Source organism: Pseudorca crassidens, chromosome 20 (genome assembly GCF_039906515.1).
Source record: "Pseudorca crassidens isolate mPseCra1 chromosome 20, mPseCra1.hap1, whole genome shotgun sequence".
In the NCBI taxonomy this organism is placed as follows: Eukaryota; Metazoa; Chordata; class Mammalia; order Artiodactyla; family Delphinidae; genus Pseudorca; species Pseudorca crassidens.
In genome coordinates this window covers 8,835,910-8,861,606 of record NC_090315.1, presented here as the reverse complement: position 1 = coordinate 8,861,606, position 25,697 = coordinate 8,835,910, and the positions used below count along the sequence as shown (strand labels likewise).

Genomic DNA, 25,697 nt, shown 5'->3' with positions numbered 1-25,697 from the left:
TCACAGAGGGATTCTTTGCCAAGCGGCGGAAGGGTAAAGTTCCGTACATGACGATACACGCATGCGCACAAGATCCGGGAAGTGTGTTGGGGAAAGGGGTGGAGCATAGAGAGGAGTCTCGCGGACAGAGGCTGTTGGATCCCAGAGCGCGAGGTGGAAGAAGACGGCTTGGGGCGAAGCGCGCGTGCGCACTGTGACCAGCTTGCCGCGGCAAAGGCGTCTAAGGTGCCGGAAGGCGGGGGGGGGGGGGGTGTAGTGGTCTTGCGCGTGCGCAGTGCCCGCGGCGGCCCCAGGCTCCCCGTATGTGAGTTGTGGTGGACTCGCGCAGCGCGTGCGCAGTGCGAACGGCGGAGGGATTTGAGGCTGGTTCCTCCCCGTGCCCTGTCGCGAGCCGAAGCCGCGCGGGCTCGTGAGCAGCGGCCTGGAGCGCGCGGTAGGCGAGCGATAGAGACTGAGGGACGCGGACGCCGCCACAGTCGAAGCCAGAGCAGGAGTATCTGCTACTGAGGGTCCGCCGCAGCCGCCGCGAGCCCCCGGACCGTCGCTAGGCCGAGGAGGGCGCCGCGCGGCGGGTGAGTGTGACTTAGTGGCCTTACCGGGTGCGGGGCCGCTACCCACAAGCCCCTGCGGTGTGCCTCAGTCCCTTCCCCGCGGCCGGGTCCCCTTCCCGCGCCACTGCCATAGCACCTTTTTGCACCCCTTATCCAGAGTTCTCTGGTCACTTAGGCCCTTTTCCCATAGTCGCCCTCCTCTTCAGCGGTCACTTCCCCACAGGCCCTTGCGGTGTGTTGCCTTTTTTTCCTTGCCTCCACCGACCCTTACCCATAATTCATTTCGCCTGTGGGGCCCACATTTATTCCTCACAACTCCCTGGCTTGAGGTTTGCTACTTTTGATCCCCTTCCTTGATCGGAGACTTCCTGCGACCCTCGCCCCATAACCTGTTATCCAAGGTATGGGACCACCAGCCGCCACTGCCTTGGACCTCCTTTCTCAGGATCCTTGATGCCCCCACAAGCCCCCAGGGACCCTCAGCCCCGCAGTTCCTTGCTCAGGACTCTGAGACTTCACTACTCAGAAACGCTTTTTCAGTCTTTATTTCCGTTATCGGCTTCAGTCCTCCCTCCAAAACCTGCTTTCTCATTCAGATTTATTCCTTTCCCTTGTGGCTTAGGAGCACTCTGTGCCCCTACAGAACTTGTTCTGATACTGAGATTTTGCCCCTAGTTCCCTCTTTTCTTGGAAGTCAAGGGATTATAGGGGCCTTATCTCTCCCAGCCCACCCTCATATAATGTGGTCCTGCTTCTGCTCTCAGACTTGGCAAGATGACGCAGTTCCTGCCACCCAACCTTCTGGCTCTCTTTGCTCCCCGTGACCCCATCCCATACCTGCCACCCCTGGAGAAACTGCCACATGAAAAACACCACAATCAACCTTACTGTGGCATTGCGCCATACATCCGAGAGTTTGAGGTGAGTTCACTCAGCAGACTTGGGCTGGGATGGGTTCTGGGGTCCGTGGGGCTGGATTGGGGAGTCCAGTCTCTGGCCAGTTTTCCAGCTGTGTGATTTAGGCAGGTGACTTTTATGCTCAGTTTCCCTGTCTTGATTGGGATGGATAATGCATCCCTTGTTGGTTTTTGTGGAAGTTCCGTAACTACCAGTTGAGGATTCAGGCTCTCGAGTTAGGTAGACCTTGGCGCACCATTTAGCATCTGTGTGACCTTGGGCAAGTGGTGCATCCTCTTAGTGCTTTGATCGCTTCATCTATAGCAAGGGGATATTAGTATCTTCGCTGTAATATTGACGGAGAATTAACTGGAAATTTTATGTCATGGGGTTTGATCCTAAGCAGTCAGCAAATGTCAATGTTTATTATTATATTTATCATTTTTGTCACAGGGTGATATTTGTAAAGGGTTAGCACCAGGTGATGGGCTGCTTAAGACTGTGGGCTTGAGAATTTCAGGATAAACACGAATAAACGACTTGTGCTCTTGGGCCTCAGTTTTTTCATTTGTGAAATTGGGATAACAACTTCCACCTCTTACGGTGTATCAGAGAACACCTGAGAAATGCTGCCAGAAATCAGAAGAAGAAAGTTCTGGCATCGAGTGGGAAAGGGGAGATGGAGGAAGTTGCAGAGCAGAAGTTAGTTGCGCGGTGACAGAAGATCGGCTCTTTAGTGGGATTGCCACCCTCATTGAACTGGTACTTGGAAAATGTTGTTCGCCAGTTACACTAATTTAATGGCTACAGGCCAGTGGCAGACATGGGTTATGTGCCAGTTACTATTTGATGAAAGCTTGCTGAGGCCTTCAGGAACTGCTCTGGTCCTCAGAGGGTGTTCAGTTGTTTACCTCTGAGCACTGCACTGTCAGCTCCTTTTGCTTCAGGCCTGGTCCCGATTCCTGTTTATGATTGAGGACAAATATGCTGCAGGTTGACTTTCTTGATAAATACAAGAGAGTTTCTTTCATTTTTCTAGTATTTTTAGAGAAAGACTACAAAGTAAAAAATCAAAAATTTTTTGTTAAGTTCAATGGGCATAAAACTCCTCTGTCAGATCGCTGTAGAAGTTTCTGAATACCAGTTCCTGGCTTCTCTACTCCTCTTGTCACAGACCAGTAACAGTTCACAGATAGTATTGGTCCATGGACCGTGCTTTGATCTGCTCCCTGGAACTGTCCATGTTTGTTTGTGCGTGCGTGTGTGTAAACATGCAGGGGAGCGTGGCCAAGATATATATTATTTCCTGGCTGGGTGTCTCTTGCTGTTTTCCCCTGTCCCTCCCACCCTGTCACCTCTTCTTGTTCCCAGGACCCTCGAGATGCCCCTCCTCCGACTCGAGCAGAAACTCGGGAGGAGCGCATGGAGAGGAAGGTATGTAGTGTCTGCCTTCTGGCCCCACGTCCTTTTTTGCCTCTTTCTTCAGGATGTTCCCTGACATCAGGGCACTTCTGTCTGTATTCAGTTGTCTACCTTTCTCCTGACAGAGACGGGAAAAGATTGAGCGGCGACAGCAGGAAGTCGAGACAGAGCTAAAAATGTGTAAGTCTCTCCTTCCTCCTTTCATCTCTCGTTCAAGCACTCCTGTGTTTCTTTCCGCCAGTCCACCCCAGGACTTTAATTTGGGAAAGCGGGTTGTCAGTTCACTCTTTTAACCCCACCGTTTGCCATGCACTGTATTTGGTTTAGGTATTTAAGCAGGGGAGTGTGGAGTAAGGGTGGGCAGGAAAGGAGCCTGGTACCTTGGGCTGCGTCCTGTAGGAGCCTGCACTTAGAGGCGCTCCCACAGCCCAGCCAGGTCTCACAGGGCAAGGCAGTGAGGTCCCGGCTAGTGAGGCAGTTCTGGCTGCACCTTAGCTCCCTGATCCTCGGACTGCTGATGTTTCATCCCTTCCAAGTACAGGAGGAATTGGAGTTTGGGATAGGGACCTTGTAGCCATTGACCAGACTTCACAAGAGGGTCGCATATCAGTCTCCAATGGCCCTTTCTTGTTAGGGAGAGGGCTTTGTAGTTAGGACTTGGGTTTTCCTCCTATACTTGTGCGTCTATGGTGAATCACTTCACTCAGAACCTTATTCCCTGGAGTGGCCCATTCCTCAAGGAGCTTATGCAAATGCTTCACAACTGAATACCTGGGCATCTAAATGAGAGCTATCTAAGCCCTCACTCTCACTGCCTTCCTGTCTTTTCTTGGACGCCTCAAAGGCATCTCAAACTCAGTGTCCAAACCACAATCAGGATTTCCTCTCCCCAACAACCTGGTCTTTGGATGTTTCCTTTGCTGGAACCTGGTCATCCAGCTTTGCAAATCATGACCTCAGTCATGACCACCCAGTTTGCTTTTAACAACTTTTTCTTGCTATTTCCCCAGCTTGTCACCAAAACCTATCCCTGTCACAAATCTGAGCCCTCTTTCTGTGTCCACCACCCAGGGCCCCTCTAGCCTGGACACGCAGTCTAATGTCTAATGGGGTTTACCTGCATCTCTGTCCCCACCAGGTTCTGGAGGGCTTTTTTTGTTTTTTTTTTTAATCTGTGCTGCACAGCCTGTGGGATCTTAGTTCCCTGACCAGGAATCGGACTCGCACCCTCTGCATTGGAAGTGCAAAGTCTTCACCACTGGACTGCCAGGGAAGTTCCCTCTGTGGGGCTTTTTAAAATACAACTCTGATTGTACCTTTCTCTGCTGACACCCTTTTGGTGGGGGAGGGCGCACTGCGCGACCTGCAGAATCCTAGTTCCCTAACCAGGGATTGAACCCGGGCCCTCGGCAGTGAAAGCGCAGAGTCCTAACCTCTGGACCGCCAGGGAATTCCCACACAGCCTCCTTTTGCTTTCAGCAAAAAGACCGGAGTCCCTTCCCTGCCCACTGGGGATGCATTCTGCCCATGCTCCCCTCCTGCTCCAGCCAGCACGGGCCTCTTCCTTCCCAGATGCTCTCCTGTCACCGGGTCTTTGCCTGGGCTCTTCCCTCAGTCTCACATGATACTTGGTTTATATGGAGCTGCTCTTCGTATCTCTGTCAGCGTCACTCCTCAAGGAAGCCTTTCGTGACTTCCTTGCTCTGGTCCGAGTCCCCATGTACATTGAAAGCCCTGAGTCCTGCTGCAGGTTGGTCACTTCAGTCTGCAGGAAGGATTCACTGGTGAATATCTATCTTACATTGGTTCATAGTTGCTCCAGGAAGGCAGGGTTTGGATGGAATTTGCTCACCATTGTGGCCCCAGCTCCTGTAGGACCTGGCTCACAGAACTGTTGGCAGCAGGTAACTTGGGGAACCTTTCAGCTCTGCTGCTGGGGCACGCACCTTGTAGTCTGACCCACATGAGTTGTTTGTTTGTTTTAATCTTTACTGGAGTATAATTGCTTTACAATGTTGTGTTAGTTTCTGTTGTAGAACAAAGTGAATCAATTATAAGTATACATATATCCCCGTATCCTCTCCCTCTTGAACCTCCCTCCCACCCTCCCTGTCCCACCCCTCTAGGTGGTCACAAAGCACCGAGCTGATCTCCCTCGCTGTGCAGCAGCTTCCCACTAGCCATCCATTTTACATTTGGTAGTGTGTATATGTCCATGCCACTCTCTCAGTTTGTCCCAGCTGCCCCTTCCCCGCCCCCCCGACCCGTGTCCTCAAGTCCGTTCTCTACGTCTGCATCTTTATTCCTGCCCTGCCGCTAGGTTCATCAATACGGTTTTTTTCTTAGATTCCGTATATGTGCGTTAGCATACGCTCTTTGTTTTTCTCTTTCTGACTTACTTCACTTTGTATGACAGGCTCTAGGTCCATCCACCTCATTACAAATAACTCAGTTTTGTTCCTTTTTATGGCTGAGTAATATTCCATTGTATATATGTGCCACATCTTCTTTATCTGTTCATCTCTGACCCACATGAGTTTTAACCCCACCTCTGCCACTTACAGCTGTGTGGCCTTGGATAAGTCACTTCTCCTGTTGGAAATTGTTTTTCACACTTTAAAACGGGGATCCTGGCATGTTAAACAATACTGAGGATGCAGCCAGTCAAATTTAGAATGTGGGAAATTGTATAGGACAAACATGTGATCCAGTTTCTTTAACAAAAGTTAAAAGGGTGGCAGGGGGCAGGGAGTGAACCAAATGGATTAAACAGTCAAAAGGCACCTCAACCAAATGGTAAGTGTGGAGCTTGTTTGGATCCTGATTTAAATGAGCCAACTGTAAAAATCCAGTTTTGAAACAGTCAAGGACATTTGAACACTGGGTCTTAGTGAAGTTAAGGAATTAACGTTGAAGTTAAGGAAATAACGCTTTTTTAGTCTTTATTAGCAACTACAGTGGTATATCCGGGGTTTGACTTAAAATCCTGGTGGGGTTAGAGATGTAACAAGTGTAGCCACGTGGTGATAGTTGAAGCTGGTTCAGAGGGGTTCGTTACACTGTTCTCTATTTCCTTAAGTGTTTGAACTTCCCTGTGAAAAAAAAGGAAAAGGAAAGGATGGGTCAAGTATAGTAGGTTTTCTCTGCCCCGAGAGCCTCCATCCCCAAGTACAGAAACTTGCTGTGCCTTGTCACAGTTAACAGCTACCATTCAAGGGGGCCTTGCTCCTTGCTGAACACTTGATGTATAGAATATGTCATGATTTTGACTTACAGCTTCCAAGTGCAGCAGGGGTTATTACTCCTGCTTTTAAGACAGAAGATGGAGGTTTGTGGAGGCCGGGTATGTTTAGCAAGAGCAAGAGTTCTGAGATACTTTCTTCACCATCTCAAAGCCTAATGAGTTTTCTCAGCTCCACAGTCTAGTCCTTTGAGCCCCTGCTCTGGGCTGCTACCTACATAATCCCTTTAACCAAGGATTTCCCAAGGGCAGAGTTGCCAGCGGAGTGGAGTGGAGTGAGGGTGTGTGCCTGTTGACTGGTGAACTGCTCATCAACTTCAGTTCATTGTCACCCTCTTTTAGCTCAGATACGTGGGTACTATTGGCTCAGCTGCACTAGCTTTTACATTTGGTCACACTCCTGGGCCTCTTGGTTAAGCAGAAACTACAGAGACTCGTTTGGTGTGCCCGGGGTGGTTTCCCCTTTTGTCTGCCGGGCTTCTCCGGGCTGCCCATCAGGGAGCTCAGCGCTCTGCGGTCTGGCCTTCGTCCACTCCCCCAGGCAGTGATCGGGGTCCCACTGCACTGCTCCTGCTGTACCTGTTAGACCACCTGCTGCCTGGTGGTGTGAGGTTTATTTCCTGTTAAATACAACTTCAGGTCAAATGTTATCTCAGTGAGGCCTTTCCTGACCTTCCCATTAAAATTCTTCTCCCCATCTGCTATTACCGGATAGAACTAGATGGTTGCCTTATTTACCTTGTTTACTTTCAGCCTCCCTCCAGTAACAGATGAGCTCCAAGAAGGCAGGCATCTTTTTTGTCTTTGTTGAGTCCCCAGCATCTACGGGAGTTTCAGGCACAAAGTGCTTAATAGATATCTGTTGGGTGAATGGATGCAGATTGAGACATTTGGGCACAGAAAATTACAACCCAAAGGGATGAGGTTTGGTGAGGAAGTGAGGGGCAGGCACAAAGACGGACTTGTTTTCAAAGGCTACCATCAGTTTCCAGGTAGTCATTCCCTTAAATTTGAGTTCAGTCTTCTGTTTTCCAAGAAATTCCCTAAAGTCATCCTGAACTTAGTTTATGTCTGCAGCCAACCTCTCTCATGAGAAACAGATCTGTGACCTTTAATTGTCTGGCTTCTCTGAGAAGCTAACACGCAGGGTTCAGCCTGGGGCCTGGGCTGTGAGGTCAGGCTGGGGTGTAAAGCTGAGCTTGGCCTCTGCTGTCTGACACTTCTCCTCTTCCATGCCTCAGGGGCTGGTTGTATTTCCATTTGCAAAATGGTGGTAAATAAGTCTCAGCCTCCAGCAGTGTCTGAGCCTAATTATGTGTTCAGTAAATTATTAACGTTATTCCTTTTCTCACATTCTCATAGAATATGGCAAGTTCTAAAGAAAGTAGCACTGTATTATAGAAGAACCGCCTCCACTGGCAATGGGCAGGGTGCCTTTGGGGCCCTGGCAGGAGTCAAGAGCCATTGTGTGTGCTGGGGCCACCATACTTGGTGAAAAAGACTTCTTTCTTCCCAGGCCTGACCCATCAGAATCACCTATGGAGTTGGTTTTGTAATAAGAGTCTGGTTTCTGTCTGTGGATATGATTATTCCTCAGTGGTCTGGCGGTAGTAAGGCTGGGAATAAGAATCTGACCCGCCTCTTGTGAGTTCCAGCGCCAGCCGTGGGTTCCTCCCTGAGGCCACAGGGCATAGGGCAGAAAGCAGGGCTTGGCCTCTGCTAGGCTTCCACTCCCAGTCTTAGGGTTGCTTGATCTCAGGTTTCCCCTGGGGCTGCAGTTGCAGGCCCTGCCTGTGGGTGGCACTGTGGCCCTGCAGGTGAGAGAGGAAGCTCAGTACCTGGAGGGATCAGGCTGCTTCTCCAGAGATGCCTCTTTGAGCTTAGTTACACCTGGGAGGGACCTGGGCCTCAGGATACATACGTCTGAAGTGGCAGTTAGGCTGGCCTCCGTCCTGTCAGCTTGAAGTCAGTCTTACCCCCTCCCTTCGTCAGCCTAAATCAGCCACTTAGATGAAGGCTGCTGTGCTTCGGAGAAACCAGGGCTCAAAGGGACATGCCCAAGGTGGCCAGGTGACCAAAAGTTCTGGGTCTCTGCCCGTCAGTCTGTTTCTGTCTTGCTCTACGATACTGTTGGCACCTTCTACTTAGAAATTCTTTTTTTTCCTGCACAGGGGACCCTCACAATGATCCCAATGCTCAGGGTGATGCCTTCAAGACTCTCTTTGTGGCTAGAGTGGTGAGTCCCCAGCTCCCAATCCCTGGAGCCCCAGAGGAGTCTGGAACCCTGGACTGCTGAGAGCTTGGGTGTGGGCAGTAGACTAGGTCCCGGGGATGTTCTGAGGGCTTCTCCCACTTAACTTCATTTCTGTCTACTTGTAGAACTATGACACGACAGAATCCAAGCTCCGGAGAGAGTTTGAGGTGTACGGACCCATCAAAAGAGTGAGTGGACTGGGGCGCGGGGAGTTTGAGTTGGACGTGTGTGGAGGGAGGGACGAGGCTGGCTCCCAGCCCTGAGGGTGCATTGCCTCATTTCTGGCTTCGGAGTCCATGGCCTGGGTTTCTATCCTGACTGCGGTTCCATGCGGTAGACTTGGGACAGCAGAAGGACAGCAAAGAGGTAGTGACTACTTGCTGCTGATTTAGAGCACAGGTCGGCAAACTACAAAGTTGGGTTTTGTAAATAAAGTTTTGTTGGTATCCAGCCAGGCCCATTTGTTTACTGTTGTTTGCGGCTGCTATTGCCGTAAGGCGGAGTGGGTCGGGCAGAAAGAGACCGTATGGCCCTCAGAGCTGGAAATACCTGCTGTCTTCTCTATACCTTTATAGAAAATGTATGTTGATTCTTGTTTTAGAACAAGACTTCATGTTTAACTTACATTTCTTCATTTAATTTAAATGTTCTGGGCTGTAGCAAGGGCTTGAGGCCATCGTGCGCATAAACTGCGAAGCCCAGGGCCATTAGAGCAGCAGTCACTCTGGGTCCTTGAAGGGACGGAGAGAGGGTCTGAGGTGTCTGTCGCTGGCATCACCCAGCCCAGGGCCTGGCATACGGGCTGTGTGATTGAGAGGGTGGGATTTCTGTGTGTCAGAGCTGACCTCTGCCCCCCAGATACATATGGTCTACAGTAAGCGGTCAGGAAAGCCCCGGGGCTATGCCTTCATCGAGTACGAACACGAGCGAGACATGCATTGTGAGTACCTCCCACCTGTGCCCTGCCCTCTGACCCTCTCTCTTCTCTGCTGCCCCAGCCCCTTCCCGTCGTCTGTCCCTGCCCCCCTCCCTGCCAAACCTGACATTAGCAATGTCTCTCTCCTCCTCCCTCTGTTTCTGATATATCTTTTTTTTTTTTATATACGTGTTTTTTTAAAAACAAAAACCAAAATCCCCCACAACGTGTGTGTGTGTGTGAACCCGGGGAGGTAAGTGTCACACGTTGAACCTCAGGGGCAAGGAGGGAGCTGGGCGGCGGCTGGGGCTAGCGGGAGGTGGGGGGAGGGGTCGGAGTTTTGGGGAGCCTCTCCCCGTTCCCCCCCCGGAGTTGGGGGCGGCCAGGTTAGAATGAGGCCTGGCCTTTGAACCTGCCCTCTCTTCCCCCAGCTCAGCTGGGGCTGGGCTACCCGACCCTCCGCCTCCCCACCCCGGCCCCCGCCCTGCTCCTCAGCGGGCAGTGGGCTGGTTGGCGTGTTCAGCGCCTGCCCCCACATCTCCAGAGCCCCCTTTGAGGCCGCGGCGGCGTCCACGTGGGCAGGGATGGGTGGGTGGGGGCGGGCAGGGCTGCGGCGTGTCCAGGGGCCGCCGTATTAATTGACTGTTCTTATTGTCACTGCAGCCACCACGCAGCTGGCTTGCAGCTGATGCTTACGCTCCCCTTACAACACCTCAGTGTATGGTTGGTATAAGGGTTTGTATCATGGGTAAGATCATTCAGCACCGCACACCAGCCCAGCTTAGCCAGGCAGCTCAGGAGCAGCGAGGCATCCCTCCTCCCATCCCCAGGCGCCCCCCTCAGCCTCCCCGCACCCAGAGCCCTTTCCTCGTTTGGGTGCCCTTGGTCCCATCTGCCCCCCATCCATCTGCTCTCCAGTAATCCTGCTGATCCCAGGAGGGGAGAGATGAACCCCGACGGGAAAGGCAGTTGGGCTCGACCCAGCCCCCTGACTTACCTGGCTTCATGATGTCAGTGGCAAGGTGGCGGGAATACTGAAGACGGGATGCATGGGGACCAGGGCTCCATGTGGAACCCTTCAGCCCTCCGCTCCCTGCCCCTGCGCCTTCGCGGGGCTGTCACTGTGGTGGCCCTGGAGAATCGTTTTGCTTGCTAGATTCGGGGTGCTCTGCCCCCTTCCTGTCTGCCTTATCATGGTTGAGGCCTCCCGAGAGGCCGTGGAGCCCAGCGGCCCAGCTGCTCTCCGGAGTGCATGGGATTGGGGACTGGGGTGCGGGAGGGTTCGAGTGACAGGCCGTAAGCAGCAGAAGGTGGTGTAGATTTTCCTGAAGACCCTTCCACTGTCTAGAGACCTAAGAGAGGGAGAGAGAGTGAAGCCTAGAAATACACACGTCACATGTTTTCTCTGCTGTTACTCCCGGGTTGGGCCTCTTCTGGGGTTTGGGACACAACCAGAGCAGGGTTCCTTCGCTTGACGGTGTTCCCAGCCCTTAACTTCCTTCCCCTACCACCCTCCTCTGGGTTCAGGGGCCAAGCGGCCCCTCCCCCTCAGATCATGGGCAGCACTCCATCTCCTGGACCCCCAAGGCTGTCCCCTTGGGTGCCAGCCTTTGGGCTGAAGCAGGTGGTGGGAGGGAGTGTGGAGTTCGAGGTGGAGAAGTCATTCCATGTGCTGAGAGGGGGTGGGCGTGTGCCTAGTTCAGCATGGACTTTACTGGGGAAAGGTGAAGGTGGACAGGTTTGCCAAGGCCTCCCTAGCCTTCTTTTTAAAATCAAACAAGATAGTCCCACGGCTTTCCAGCTCCCAGACTTGATGTTAACCCTTGTCTCCCCCTCTTTCAAGGCCTCCGTGAGGTTTCTTTGGGGTCCACCACTTCCTCTGCCTGTCTCCAGGTGGTGCAGGAGATGTGGTTCCTCTCCCCCTCCATGGCTCCCTAGAATCCCTTCCCTGTAGCTTTAGCTGACCCTGTGGTGGTGGGTGTGGGGTCTGTGCGCGTGCTCAGGTAAGCTTGGGGGCTCCAGGTAAGCGGTCCCGTGTCCCCCCCCCGGGAAGCCCGCCTCCTCGCCAGGCCCCCAGGAGTTGCCGAGCCCCCCCCATCCCGCTCGGTTTGGACACCCGCAAGGCCGGCATCGGTAAATGGCACCTTTTTCTCTTCCTCTGGTTGTTATTTGGGGGGGAGAGGGCTGGGGCGGGGCCGGGTATTGTGGCTGGTTGAGGACGACCCCCTAGGCCAGGGCTGGGGGTGGGAAATAGGGACTTTTTTGGCCTTCCCGACAGCCCCACGTGAGACAGGCCGGGGATCAGGCCTGTCCTTTGCTGTGCCCTGCCCGAGCGCAGGACGTGCCTCTCCCCGCATCTCCCCCTCTACTCCTCACCCTTCCCGAGAGGCTCAGGCTGGGCTTGGCCTCCCGGCGTGTGTTGAGCTGGGGGTGTGGAGTGAGATGGGACAGGGGCTGGGGTTGGGTGGCTGTCATCTCAGGTAAGGCAGGAATTTTCAGTAGCACCGCACATCTCCCGTGCCTCCCTCCACTTGCCCTCTCCCCCGCCTGCTGTAGGGGCCCCTCCAGGCCCCCGGGAGCACCATAACCCGCCCTTCTGCTCCCTGCCATCTCCTAAAGATTTCTCCCACCCCCTTCTGGTTCATTTTCTGTTCTGATGTCTGTTCCCCCCACGCTCACCCTCCCCCCAAAAAAAACACAGAAAAAGGAAACCGGTGTGAACTGGGGTGCAGAGCGGCCCGGCTGGGCCTCCTCCCCCAGCATGATGTTTTAGGGTGCATGCCTGGGGTTGTGGAGGAACCCTCCCCCACAGCAGAGTCCAGCCTTGAGTTAACCTCCAGTTTCTTTGCAGCGACTTTGGCCACCTTGGCGGGAGGGGGCTGCTCTGTCGAGTCGGAGTAGGAATGGCCTGGGAGCCCAGGGGGGTGGTTAGGGTCAGGATGGTGCCTGGGAGTGGTCTCGCCCCCCCAATAGTGATTGGGGGTTGGTAAGGAAGCAGGTGCCGAGATGGAGCAGGCCCCTCCTGGTTTGCGAGAGGGTTGGTCTGGCTGTCGGTTGCCTGGCTGTCTGGTGGGCATGTGTGTCTGTGTGTGCGCGTGTGTAAGTGTGTGGATGGGGACACGGCCGGGGGGTGGGGATGCCACAGAGCTGTGCTTTAGCCTGACTAGAGGACCCTCTGGGGACTCCTCCCCCTTCCCCTCCCCCTCCCCACATCTGTTGCAGCCGCTTACAAGCACGCAGACGGCAAGAAGATTGATGGCAGGAGAGTCCTTGTGGACGTGGAGAGGGGCCGCACGGTGAAGGGCTGGAGGCCCCGGCGGCTAGGTGAGCACATCCTGCACAGGCTGGGCTCGGTGTCCTGCTGGCTGCTTTCTCACCTCTCTTTTCTGTACCCTCTGCTGCTTTCTGTCTTCTCTTCCTCTCCCAGCTGCTCACATGCTCTCTCCCTCTCTCTAGCTCAGCCTTTCTCGTCACCATCTTTCTCCTGGTCTGGTTTCTTACTCTGGGTTACTAGTTAGGAGCAAGAGTACTGTGGTTGAGAAGCCAGTCTGCGATCAGATTCCAGCTTACGTACTTCCTGGCTGGTGGATCTTCCCTTCCTCCTGCCGCATTTTCCTCATCCTGGAAAGTGGGAATAACGGCAAGAGTTAGTGAGCTCAGCATCTCACATAGCCAGCTTGGCAAGCGGCGTACGGTCGGGCTTGTGAAAGTCACTCTCTCGTCCACTTACCCTTTGCTCCTGCTCGTTCGTTCATTCATTCATTGATTCAGCAAACGCCAGTTTGGTCCCCAGCTGTGTACCAGGCTTCTAGTCAAGAGCAAGACATACATAGATGGTCTCTGCCCTCAGAGCCTCCTGCATTCCGTCCCCCCCACTCTCTGTCTCTAATTTGTCAGTCGCCATCAGTCAAGGTCAGTTTGGTAGCAAGCACCAGAAATACATTTGAGCTTCCTAAAGCATAAAGGGGACTTGTTGATACAGAATCCCAGTGTCTTGGAGCCCAGAGACAGGCGACGCCTGTGGGCCTCAAGAGGACCTGGAAGCCGGACCTGAACGGTCAGGAGCCGCCTTTGGCACCTCTGCAGCTTGCTTCTGCCGTGTTCGCTGTTCGTGTGGACTGTTCCCTTCTGTGTCTCTCCGCACTGGCCCAGTGTGGCATTCCACAGTCCAGTCCTTGATGAGTCTCTCTGCGTTTTGGGGCGGGTGGATCTAAGTGGCTCAGCATTGGACCTGGACCTGGGGCTGAGGTCCTGCCATCCAAACATGGCTATTGAGGGCCAACTCCTATGAGGGTGAGTGACACAGTTGTCAGAGAAAATGATCTTCCCTGTGCAGACACCCCCGGTGGCTCCAGGACCCTCTGCTCTTATTTCTGCCTCCCAGCCGCTGTCGTGGTGCTTGACTTGCCTTTGTTGAGTAGACCACACACTCAGCCTGCTGAGTCTCTGAGCTTAACAGATGGGTTCTTATCTCACTGGTTTCTCTGGGGTGGAGTGAGTCCTTCAGAGTCTGCTGCTTCCGACTTTCTGATGGTGACACCTGGTGCATCTTGACCCAGTGCATTGCTACGTGCAAAAAAATACATTTAACCCAAACAGAAGTGTTATGAAACTATCTTTTCTACAGGCAGTGTATACTAGTATTTTATATTCTGTTGCTTTATTATTATTATTTTTAATATATTGGTTGCTACCAATCACATTTAATGATGTGATCCATTGCTGGGTTGTGACCTGAAAATTGAAAACACTAGTCTCTTCTGCCCCATACCTGTGATATTCCAGAAGCCTGGTCGGTTGCTTGTCCCTATTTGAATGTCTTTGATATCCAGGCCGCCTCTTTTCCTTTTTCACCCTCGTTGCTGAAAGTCATTCCTTATATGGAACCCCAGCCCACCTCACTGAAGCTTCCTTCCAGGCAGTGTGGGGCAGAAGCGTGCGTGAGAGGGCAGCTTCCTGGGTCTCAGCTCTGCCCTTCCTTGCAGAGTCACCCCGGGCAGGTGGCTTTATCTGAGATTGTTTCCCCGTCTGAATAAGGAGACCGTCCACTACTCCTTATAGCTGTTCAGTCATTTGACTGCTTGCTGCACATACGATTTTATATCCTGGATGCTGTACCACGTACAGTTACAGCGAGCAGAGCCAGACATCGTCCTGACTTTGATGGTGCGTTACAGGCTGGTGGGAGAGGCAGCTGTTAACTCACACATGTCCATGTAAAATCGGAAATTCCACCTGAAGTTCTGAGAAGGAAATGTATGTGAGTCGTGGAGAACAGCTTCATCTGGTAGGTCAGGGCAGGCTTGCTGAGGAAGCGTTGTTTGGGTTAATGTGCTAAGGGGTAAGCAGCAGTTAACTAGACAAGGGAAATGAGATTCCAGGTAAAGAGGTGAATGATCCCCAAAACTGGGGCAGGAAGGCAGTGGAGACCATGAGGAGATCTGGGACGTGGAGAGCCAGGGCGCCTTGCTCTAAAGGCAGGAAGGAGCCAGCCATCTGACGGACGTTGCTTTAGGCTGTGGGGAGCCATTGGTGGCTTTGGAGCAGATCACGTTTTCAGTTAGACCATTGCCGTGCCTGAGGGTGAGGGTGAGGATGACTGGAAGACAGGATTTGCCAGGAGGCTGTGCGCGTCTGTAGTGGTGAAGATGGTGAGCTTTGGAGTCAGTTACAGGAGCTCCCAGCTCGCGCTGTGGAAGTCCTCTGATCTCTGAAGAGCGTGCGTGTTGTGTTAGAGAAGTGCGGCAGAAGGTCCTCAGGCACCTGGCCCCGTAGGCGCCGGCAGAGGTGCTTGGTGGCCTTTGCCGCGCCCCTTGCTGCCCCTCGCTCGCCCTGCTGTGGGCCCCGCCCGGACTAACCCGCTGTGGCCTGCCCCCGCCCCCAGGAGGTGGCCTAGGCGGAACCCGGAGAGGTGGCGCTGACGTCAACATCCGGCACTCCGGCCGGGACGACACCTCCCGCTACGATGAGAGGTGAGATTGGGCAGCCGGTGTCCTGGGACGGGGGCGGTCAGTGGGGGAGCCCTGCCGCAAACCTCTGCCCACCTCATCCAGGCCCGGCCCCTCCCCGCTTCCCCACAGGGACCGGGACCGGGACCGCGAGCGGGAGCGCAGGGAGCGGAGCCGCGAGCGAGACAAGGAGCGAGAACGACGACGCTCCCGCTCTCGGGACCGGCGGCGGCGCTCGCGGAGTCGTGACAAGGAGGAGCGGCGGCGCTCCAGGGAGCGGAGCAAGGACAAGGACCGGGATCGGAAGCGGCGCAGCAGCCGGAGCCGTGAGCGGGCGCGGCGGGAGCGGGAACGCAAGGAGGAGCTGCGAGGCAGCGGAGGTGGCGGCGACATGGCAGAGCCCTCCGAGGCCGGCGACGCGCCTCCTGATGATGGGCCTCCCGGGGAGCTGGGTCCCGACGGCCCCGATGGCCCAGAGGAGAAGGGCCGGGATCGGGATCGGGAGCGCCGTCGGAGCCACCGGAGCGACCGGGAGCGGCGCCGGGACCGCGAGCGCGAGCGCGATCGGGAGCACAAGCGAGGGGAGCGGGGTGGTGAACGGGGCAGGGATGAGGCTCGAGGTGGGGCGGGTGGCGGTGGGCAGGACAACGGGCTGGAGGGCCTGGGCAGCGACGGCCGAGACATGTACATGGAGTCCGAGGGAGGTGACGGGTACCTTGCTCCAGAGAACGGGTATTTGATGGAGGCTGCGCCAGAGTGAAGAGAGCCTCCCACCAGTTGATTGGACGTGTTCCTACCCTCCCTGTTGCTGTCATCCTCTCCCCAAACCTTCTTGGTCACCACTTAAGTTTGCCAGCCAAGGGTAGGAGTCTCCTTATTTGTTCTGGTGTCTTGGATTTAAAAATAAAATTAATTTCTTGTTGATAATGGGCATTTGGTTTTTTCACTGCTCTTACTTTCTTACCCAGAAGAGGGTCACCTTCTGCCTTTTGATAGCCCTGCTTTGGTTGGTTTTCACTTGAGCTTTATGACCTAAGGCTGCGGCTAGCCCCGGTACACCAGAGCTGTTTCAGATGGGGTAAGGAAGCCCTCCCTAAGGGTCCTTGATCCCTTTGTATCTTTCCTTTTTTACGTCTCTCCCACGCATTCCTCGTGGGGCTGTTCATACCCCTGTCTTGGTGCGGGGATGGGGCTTAGGCATTAGAATACTCAGTGGAAGCTACAGCTGTGTGTGAAAGGGAAGCTGTTAGTCTGAGTTGGGGAGCAGGAAGAAGGGTGAGGAAATGAAACATGAGAGCAATGTACAAAAGACAAAACATTCTGTAATACCATATACAGAAATAAACTCAAAATGGATTAAAGACCTAAAGGTAAGACCGGATACTACAAAACTCGTAGAGGAAAACATAGAACACACTTTGCCATAAATCGCATTGAAATTTTTTTGGTTCTGATTCCTAGAGTAATAGAAACAAAAGCAAGAATGAACAATTGTAACCTAATGAAAAGCTTTTACACAGCAAAGGAAAGAAACAAAATGAAAAGACAACCTATGGAATGGGAGAAAATATTTGCAAATGACGTGACTGACAAGGGATTAATTTCCAAAATATACAAACAGCTCATACAGCTCAATATAAAAAATACAAACCCAGTCAAAAACGGGCAGAAGATCAAAATAGACATTTCTCCAAAGAAGACACAGATGGCCAACAGACCGGTAAAGATGCTCAACATCACATTGCTAATTTAGAGAAATGCAAGTCAACCACAATGAGAGATCACCTCACACCAGTCAGAATGGCCATCACCAAAAGTCTACAAATAAATGCTGGAGAGGGTGTGGAGCAAGGGGAAGCCTCCCACACTGTTGGTGGGAATGTAAATTGGTGAAGCCACTATGGAGAACCGTATGGAGGTTCCTTAAAAAATAAAATAGAGTCACCACATGATCCAGCAATCCCTGGGCATATATCTGGAGAAAACTCTAACTTGGAAAGACACATGTACCCCAATGTTCATAGGACTATTTACAATAGCTGAGGGAATTCCTTGGCGGTCCAGTGGTTAGGACTCTGCGCTTCCACTACAAGGAGCATGGGTTTGATCCCTGGTTGGGGAGATCCTGCTTGCTGCATGTCAGGGAGCTAAGATCACAAGCCTTGGGGCCAAAAAAACCAATAAAGACTTCAAAAATGGTCCATGTCAAAACAAAAAAAAAAAAGTCTATATATTCCATGGAATATTACTATTCAGCCATAAAAAAGGAATGAAATAATGCCGTTTGCAGCAACACGGATGGACCTAGAGATTATCATACTAAGTGAAGTAAATCAGAAAGAGGAAGATAGACAGCATTATGATAACGCTTATATGTGGGATTTTAAAAAATGATACAAATGAACTTATGTACAAAACAGACTCACAGACATAGAGAACTTTTCAATGGGGAAAGGGGGAGGGATAAATTAGGAATTCGGGATTAACAGATACTACTATACAGAAAATAAACAACAAGGACCTACTGCATAACTCAGGGAACTATATTCAGTATCTTGTAATAACCTATAATGGAGGGACTTCCCCGGTGGCGCAGTGGTTAAGAAGCCACCTGCCAATGCAGGGGACAAGGGTTCGAGCCCTGGTCCGGGAAGATCCCACATGCCGCGGAGCAACTAAGCCTGTGCGCCACAACTACTGAGCCTGTGCTCTAGAGCCCGCGAGCCACAACTACTGAGCTGGCGTGCCACAACTACCGAAGCCCGCATGCCTAGAGCCCGTGCTCCGCAGCAAGAGAGGCCACTGCAACGAGAAGCCCACGCACCACAACGAAGCGTAGCCCCTGCTCGCCACAACTAGAGAAAGCCCGGGCGCAGCAACAAAGACCCAATGCAGCCAAAAATAAATTAATAAATTTTTTAAAAAAAAGATAGAAACAGACCCAGACTTGATTCCAATGTTGGAATTATCAGAGACTGAAATAACTATGTTCCCAAAGGAAAAGATGGAGAATTTGAAGAGATCTTTAGGGGACTTCCCTGGTGGTCCACTGGGTAAGACTCCACACTCCCAGTGCAGGGGGCCCAGGTTCGATCCCTGGTCAGGGAAGTAAAACCCGCGTGCCGCTACTAAGAGTCCACATGCCACAACTAAGAAGCCAACAAAGATCCCACATGCTGCAACTAAGACCTGGCAAAGCCAAAATCAATCAATCAATATTTTCAAAAAAATTTTAAAAAGAGATCTTTAAATTAAAAATTTTAAAGTTTAACAGGAATTGTTAAAAAATAATCGAATGGAAATTTTAGAACTGGAAAACAGCAACTGAAATTAACTAGTAGTTGCCTTTGGTAGTTGATTAGATACTAGACGTGCTAAGGGAAAAAAAGAGGAACTTTCCTTTTTTTTTTTTTTTTTTTGCGGTACGCGGGCCTCTCACTATTGCAGCCTCTCCCATTGCGGAGCACAGGCTCCAGACGTGCAGGGTCAGTGGCCATGGCTCACAGGCCTAGCCGCTCCGTGGCATGTGGGATCTTCCCGGACCGGGGCACGAACCCGTGTCCCCTGCATCGGCAGGCGGACTCTCAACCACTGCGCCACCAGGGAAGCCCTAGAGGAACTTTCCTGATAGAGAAGTCTCACAATCTTTTCTTTTTTTTTCTTTTTGCCTGCACCGCACAGCTTGTGGAATGTCAGTTCCCTGACCAGGGATCAAACCCGTGCCACCTGCAATGGAAGCATGGAGCCCTAACCACTGGACAGCCAGGGAATTTGCTCCACAATCTTTTTAGGAAGTTAACTGAGGATATACTTTACCAAAATGAGAGATTTAAAAGAGAGGTTCCAGTTCAGCAGAGCAGTGGAGGGAAATCCCAGGATGGCAGTTTCTAGAGAGCATTTGGTCCAGATTGGGGTCAGAGGATTGAAGTTTCCAAGGAGCTTCAGAATAAAAAGATTCAGTAATATACCTTGTGATGGAGAGTTTGAAATAAATTAAGAATGTGATGAAGGGGCTTCCCTGGTGGCACAGTGGTTAAGAATCCGCCTGCCAATGCAGGGGACACGGGTTCGAGCCCTGGTCCGGGAAGATCCCACATGCCACGGAGCAACAAAGCCCATGTGCCACAACTACTAAGCCTGTGCTCTAGACCCTGTGCTTTGCAACAAGAGAAGCCACTGCAATGAGAAGCCTGCGCACCTCAACAAAGAGTAGCTCCTGCTCGCCACAACTAGAGGAAGCCTGCGCGCAGCAACAAGACCCAAAACAGCCAAAAATAAATAAATTAATTTTTTTTAAGTGTGATGAAGGAAACAAAAGTAGATAGACATTACAGAAAAGAACAGAAGCTGTTCAAGAAAGGAAATGTAATCACAGGACAACATTTGAGCTCTACAGCCAACACTAAGTACTTAGACATAAGGTGAGTGCTTTATTGATTGACCTAAAAACTGGTACCATAAAGCTACCATGGGAAGAGAGGGGAAAGGTTGTAAGAGCAGAAAATCAATGTGTAATATATTGCTAACATCTAAAATTGAAAAATTGAGAAACGTATGTTACTTAGCTGCAGAAGCAACTAGCTGATGAAACATCTATACCTTGTTGCCTCTTGCAGTGGGGAGAGTTAGGACAGGGACAGGGGCTGGTGCTTTTCATTATTCGTCCTTCTGTATTATTTGATTTTGTTTTTAACTCTGTAACTATGTTATTTTTTTTGTTAAAATAAGAGAAATATATTAGGAAGGAGAGAGGGATAGACAAACCTACTCTAGTCCTCTCACTTTGCAAAAGCCCTTTTCTGGACTCCATCCCACTAATGGTGAAGTTAACTGAGGATATACTTTACCCATCCAGCTGATGGTATAAAGCAACAACCAGACTTCTCCAGCCTTGTCTACATCTACGTTTCTTTAGAGCATCTGATACCACTGCCTACTTCTTTCTTCAGAAACACTCTCTTCTCAGGACTTCCCTGGTGGTCCAGTGGTAAAGAATCCGCCTTCCAGTGAAGGGGATGTGGGTTCGATCACTGGTCAGGGAACTAAGATCCCACATGCCACGGGGCAACTAAGCCCACACGTGTCAACTACTGAGCTCGTGCACCTCAGCTAGAGAGCCTGTGCGCCCCAAACTACAGAGCCCACGCACTCTGGAGCCCACAGGCCACAAGTAGAGAGAGAAAACCCACACGCCACAACTAGAGAGAAGCCTGTGCACTGCAACGAAGAGCCTGCGTGCAGCAACTAAGACCCGAGGCAGCCAAAAATGAATAAATAAATAAAAAATTGAAAAAAATTCTTATGGTTTCTCCCACCTGGGGTTTCCTCCTACTATTTCTGGCCATTCTTTGTCTTCTTCCTGAACTTTTTTTTTTTTTTTTTTTTGCGGTACGTGGGCCTCTCACTGCTGTGGCCTCTCCCGTTGCGGAGCACAGGCTTCAGACGCGCAGGCCCAGCGGCCATGGCTCACGGGCCCAGCCGCTCCGCGGTATGTGGGATCTTCCCGGACCGGGGCACGAACCTGTATCCCCTGCATCGGCAGGCGGACTCTCAAACACTGCACCACCAGGGAAGCCCTTCTTCCTGAATTTTAAATGTACGAGTTTTGAGGACTCAATTCTAGGTTCTCTTCATTCTATATTCTCTTGCCTCCAGCTTTCTTGTCCATGCTTATGGCTTTATTTACCACCTTCGCCCAAATTCTCAAAACTGCTTGCAGACCTTGGATACTGCACGGGCTCCTCAAAGTCAGAATATCCACTATCCCTCCGCCAGCATAGACCATCATAGCAAAAGGCCTCACAAGCACCTTAATATCCCCTTCCCCTCCACCTCCCAGTCCTCATATACAGTTAAGACACGTCCAAACATTTCTAAATCTGTCCACTTATCGTCCATGCCTCTGCGCTGGTCTAAGCCATCATGGGGTTACTGGGATAGCCTCCTGATCTGCCCCATGCTTCCGCTCTTCCTCGCATCCAATCCAGTCTCCACACAGTGTCCACAGTAATCTTAAAATACACATCTGAAAAAAAAAATACACATTTGAATATCACATTTTACTCTTAGGAGTTACCATGAAGTCCAAAGTCCTCAGCGTGAGTATGCCAACACACAAGGCTGTGCATCAGCTGTATCCTGCCAACTTTTCACCTTCATCATAAACCACTCCAATCCTTACGCTGTTATCCAGCCACGTGGGCTCTTTCTGTCTGGAAAGTGACCCACGCCCCACCTCTTGATGATCTTACCTCCAAGGGCTCTATGTCAGTGTCCTTCGTAGATCATCACCTCCCCACTCCCAATTCTGATCACAGCCATAGTTGCTTGTCTACCCTGCCCCCCCGCCCACCCATAGACTAAGCTCCGGGAGGGCAGTGGGCTTATCTGCCCAGCTCACCATCGTGTCCATGATCTTGGGCCCAGATGTTTAACATAGTTTGTCCAATGAATGTGGGAAAAAGGGACAGACAGGAGACAGGTGTGGCGAGCAGGACAGATGAGATGTCAGGCGGTGCAGACAGACAGAGGCTGCAGTAGGAGAGGTCACAAACCCAACCAACAGACCGATGGGGTCTGAGGGCAGGGCAGCGAGATCCGAGCGGTTGCAGATGGGACGGTGCGCTCGCTGGGCCTCGCCTCCGCAGGAGGCGCTCGTCTCTGGGGCGTGGCCTCGCGCAGCCCCGCCCCCCTCGCCGGCGACCGCCAGGCGGGTGCCTCGCAGCGGCGGCGCCGACATGGCTGCTCTGGTGGAGCCACTGGGGCTGGAGCGGGGTAAGCGCGCCAGGGGCCCCTGCCCACCCAGCCCCGGCCTGCGTCCCGGAGCCCGGTCCCCTGCCCCTCCCCCGGCAAAGCCCGGGCGGGTGGGCGGGCCCGGCGGGGGTGGGCGGGGCGCCGAGAGTCGGGCAGTCGGTGGGTGTGGGAGGGTCCGTGGGCGAGCTGGCCAGAGAGGGGGCGCCCGCTGCACACCCCTGCCTGGGTGTGTATGGGGATCCTGAGGACGCAGGGCGCCCGACTGGCCGCAGTCTCTGCCACGGGCGACTCTGCGGGTGTCCGACTGGGACTCTGCTGTCCTTCCCGGGGTCTGCGCTCGCCCTTACTTGGTCTCTGGCCGCATCTCTCCGTCCTTCTCTGCGTCTTCACGTCTCTGACACTTGTGTGTCTGTGCGCCCCGCCCCCGCTCCGCAGACGTGTCCCGGGCGGTGGAGCTCCTCGAGCGGCTCCAGCGCAGCGGGGAGCTGCCCCCGCAGAAGTTGCAGGCCCTCCAGCGAGTCCTGCAGAGCCGCTTCTGCTCTGCCATCCGGGAGGTGAGAGCAACGCGGCGCCGAGCCCAATCGGGCGGCCCTGATCCTCTTCCTGGTCGCCCCGAGCCCAGGGACTACGCCTCCCAGCAGCTACCGGGGCGGCCCTCCTTGGGTTGCCCGCGCTTCAACTCAGTGGTTCTTTGGGAGCTGTAGTTTCCGCGGCCTCCAGGTTGCGGGGGCGGGGCGGATCCTTGGGTGGGAGGGTCTGGGGGCCTGGACTACTGAGTTGAAGGGAGGAGGGGTCTGGCGGCTCCTTGATGCTGCTGCGTCCTCACCAGGTGTATGAGCAACTCTATGACACGCTGGACATCACCGGCAGTGCTGAGATCCGGGCCCACGCCACGGCCAAGGTAGGCGCCCCCCAGCCCATTGCTCATGGTATCCACTGAATCGCATGGTCTAGCTCAATATCTATCTAATGTCAGTCATTCATTCCTGTATCCTCCTTCATGATTTTTGCCATATCTATGTACCACCCTTGCTATGATTTATTTATAATGTATTTTAAATAATCTTACATTTTTAGTTTGTGTCATATAAAGACATCTTTAGCAAAAAAAAAAAAAAAAAAGACATTTTTAGCAACTACAAATGGAAACTAGTACCGAATGCCTGACTAGAAGATAACCAATGAAAACAGTGAACTAGCTTTAGTAAACACTGTAATCTTATTAAACTACAGTTAGATGCTATTTCTTGCTGCTTGCTGGAGGCTCTCAGCTCTGTCCAGGCCTTGTTTCCCTCTGTTAAAAAGCGATATTGACAAGTGTTGAGTATTCAAGACGCACGCACACCAAATGGAGACTTTCTCTTTGACAGTCTGAAGTGTCCAAAGTGACTAAAAGGGATGTACTGTCACTACGGAGTGATCTTGTGTTGAGTTCTGTGGCAGATGCCCCGTGCTTGAGGGAAGCTCTCTGGCCTAAATCCCTCTCCCTGACGCAGATCCTCCACCCTAGTCCGCATACGCATCGTGGAGGGGCCCTCACCTCCTGAGGCTTTCTCTCTCCCAGGCCACGGTGGCCGCCTTCACAGCCAGTGAGGGCCACGCACATCCCAGGGTAGTGGAACTACCCAAGACGGATGAGGGCCTGGGCTTCAACATCATGGGGGGCAAGGAGCAGAATTCGCCCATCTACATCTCCCGTGTCATCCCTGGAGGTGTGGCTGACCGCCACGGAGGCCTCAAGCGTGGGGATCAGCTGCTGTCAGTGAATGGTGTGGTGAGTGGGGATCTGAGGCAGGGCTGGCTGGGGTCACAGCTTGCCCAAGGTAGCACAGTCGCTGTTTTTCACATTCACTCAACACGCACTGAACACTGCCTCTGTGTCCGGCCCTGTGCTGGGCTTTGCTGCAGACCCTGAGAGTAATTGGCCACTGCTCCTACATTCGAGGAGTCCCTCTCTGGTGAGGGAGATAGACCCTGACTGAAACAGTCCTAAACCAAGGAGATAAAGAGGAAGCACAAAGCACTGTGAGAGCCCAGATGTGGCAGCAGACCAGTGTAGATGAGGGGAGTTTTTGCAGATGAAGGAATATTTGAGTTGGGTTTTGAAGGATGAGTAGGAGCTGGTGGAGAAGGGTGTTACTGGCGGAGGGTGTTGTGGGTAGGGTCTGTGACTCTGCACTCCTACGAGGTGAAGAGAAAGGGCTTGGTTCTGATGAAGGACTGGGGCATGCTGGTGATTAAAATCACTGTGCTTAGAGTAGATGGAGGCATGACTAGGTAGGTGGTTGGGGCCAGTCATGCAGGGACTGAGTGCCAGCCTGAGAAGCTGGGACTTTGTCTCAAGCCTCCTGGGGACCCATGGGAGGGCTGTGAGTAGGGGAAGGATAGGCTTAGCCTGGAGGCATAGAAAGACCCCTTTGGGACTCTACAGGGGATAGACTGAGGGAAGAGACTGGAGGCCAGAAGGCCAAGGAGGAGGCTAGGGTGAGGTCCAGTGGGGAGGGGATAAGGTCTGAGCTGGGGCCTGGTGGTGGGGACAAAGAAGAGGGAGTCAGGGCAGGAGGGATGGGGCTGGGGATCATCGGGCTGCCGGGAGGGAGGAAATAAAGACGAGTCTGGAGGTCTAGCTCGGTGACTGAGGGCATATGGGGCTTGTCCCTGACATGGGGAACTTGGAAGGTTTGGGGGGAGGACTCTGAGCCAAGAGTGACTCTCTCATGAGTACATGAGGCCTTTGCATCTTGGGGTTGGTACCAGGGTGGGGGCGGGGTGAGGGTGGTGGGCCCCAGGCCCAGTTGTCTGCACCGCCCCTGCAGAGCGTTGAGGGTGAGCAGCATGAGAAGGCAGTGGAGTTGCTGAAGGCTGCCCAGGGCTCGGTGAAGCTGGTGGTGCGCTATACACCTCGAGTGCTGGAGGAGATGGAGGCCCGCTTTGAGAAGATGCGCTCTGCCCGGCGGCGCCAGCAACATCAGAGCTACTCGTGAGCCCTTTGCCACCACACCCCTGGGGCCCCCACTGCCTCCGGTATCCCCAGACTCCCAAACCAGGCCAATGATTTCTGAGGCCCTGATTGCCACCTCCAGCCCTGGCTCCTTTCCCTGGGATTCTGACCCTTGACCCAGGCTCTCACTCCAAGCCATTCTGACTAAATACCTTAGGGACTGTTAGCTCACTCCCATCCCAAGATCGGGAACCTACTCCCTCTGGAACCCTCAGCCCACTTCCCTGGGCTCTTGGCTCTGGAACCCCAGTCCTGGATCTCTCCCATGCCTCCCCCGGTACGCTCCCCTGAGCTTGGCTCCCCTCTCTTCACCCTCCTTTTAGGTCCTTGGAGTCTCGAGGCTGAAACCACAGATCTGGACCCTAACCCTCACCCTCTCCCCTGTACAGTATTTATTGTCACCAGCTCCTTATTTAAAGATCTTTGACCCTCATTGAGTGTCTGTGTCTGTTCTGCATCCGGGGGTTAGAATGTCTGGAGATGTGGGAGGAGAGAAGCCGAGGTCACTACCAGACCCTTTTCAGAGTCTGAGAGCGGAGCTTTGAGACTTTTCCCCAGGTCCGAAGGGAGAGGCTGGCCGGCTTCCTAGCGGCAAGTCCAGGTTGGAGGCTGGGACCCGGTCTGGGTCTGAGCGCTGGGTCAGAACTGAAGACAACTCCCCCTACCTTTCAGAGATTCTGAGGGCGGAGGCTAAGCCCCCTTCCTCTGTATCTC

General features: G+C 53.0%; 2 protein-coding genes and 1 long non-coding RNA gene across 6 annotated transcripts; 2 read left to right on the top strand and 1 right to left on the bottom strand.

The window, feature by feature from the left end:
• The first annotated feature begins 344 nt into the window (after positions 1–344).
• On the top strand, positions 345–16,156 carry SNRNP70 (small nuclear ribonucleoprotein U1 subunit 70). Of its 4 annotated transcripts, none has more exons than XM_067719994.1 (10): positions 345–572; positions 1,316–1,472; positions 2,820–2,882; positions 2,996–3,050; positions 8,283–8,347; positions 8,491–8,553; positions 9,224–9,305; positions 12,504–12,605; positions 15,166–15,253; positions 15,362–16,156. In XM_067719994.1, exons 2-10 carry the CDS (start codon positions 1,326–1,328, stop codon positions 15,987–15,989), a joined length of 1,293 nt encoding a protein of 430 aa, XP_067576095.1. In that variant the 5' UTR covers positions 345–572; positions 1,316–1,325; the 3' UTR covers positions 15,990–16,156. The 4 variants fall into 4 exon arrangements, with proteins under 4 accessions (XP_067576095.1, XP_067576093.1, XP_067576094.1 ...); XM_067719992.1 differs by having other exon boundaries at positions 346–572; positions 15,335–16,156; XM_067719993.1 differs by lacking the exon at positions 345–572 and adding an exon at positions 679–952 and having other exon boundaries at positions 15,335–16,156.
• Positions 11,693–21,842, bottom strand: LOC137215183 (uncharacterized). Its single transcript, XR_010939197.1, has 2 exons — positions 21,630–21,842; positions 11,693–21,254 (listed from the first exon to the last, which is right to left on the bottom strand). It is a non-coding gene; the product is annotated as an uncharacterized lncRNA (long non-coding RNA).
• LIN7B (lin-7 homolog B, crumbs cell polarity complex component) lies at positions 21,784–25,416 on the top strand. Its single transcript, XM_067719999.1, has 6 exons — positions 21,784–22,003; positions 22,418–22,536; positions 22,812–22,883; positions 23,547–23,756; positions 24,799–24,962; positions 25,307–25,416. Exons 1-6 carry the CDS (start codon positions 21,799–21,801, stop codon positions 25,326–25,328), a joined length of 792 nt encoding a protein of 263 aa, XP_067576100.1. The 5' UTR covers positions 21,784–21,798; the 3' UTR covers positions 25,329–25,416.
• Positions 25,417–25,697: the final 281 nt, after the last annotated feature.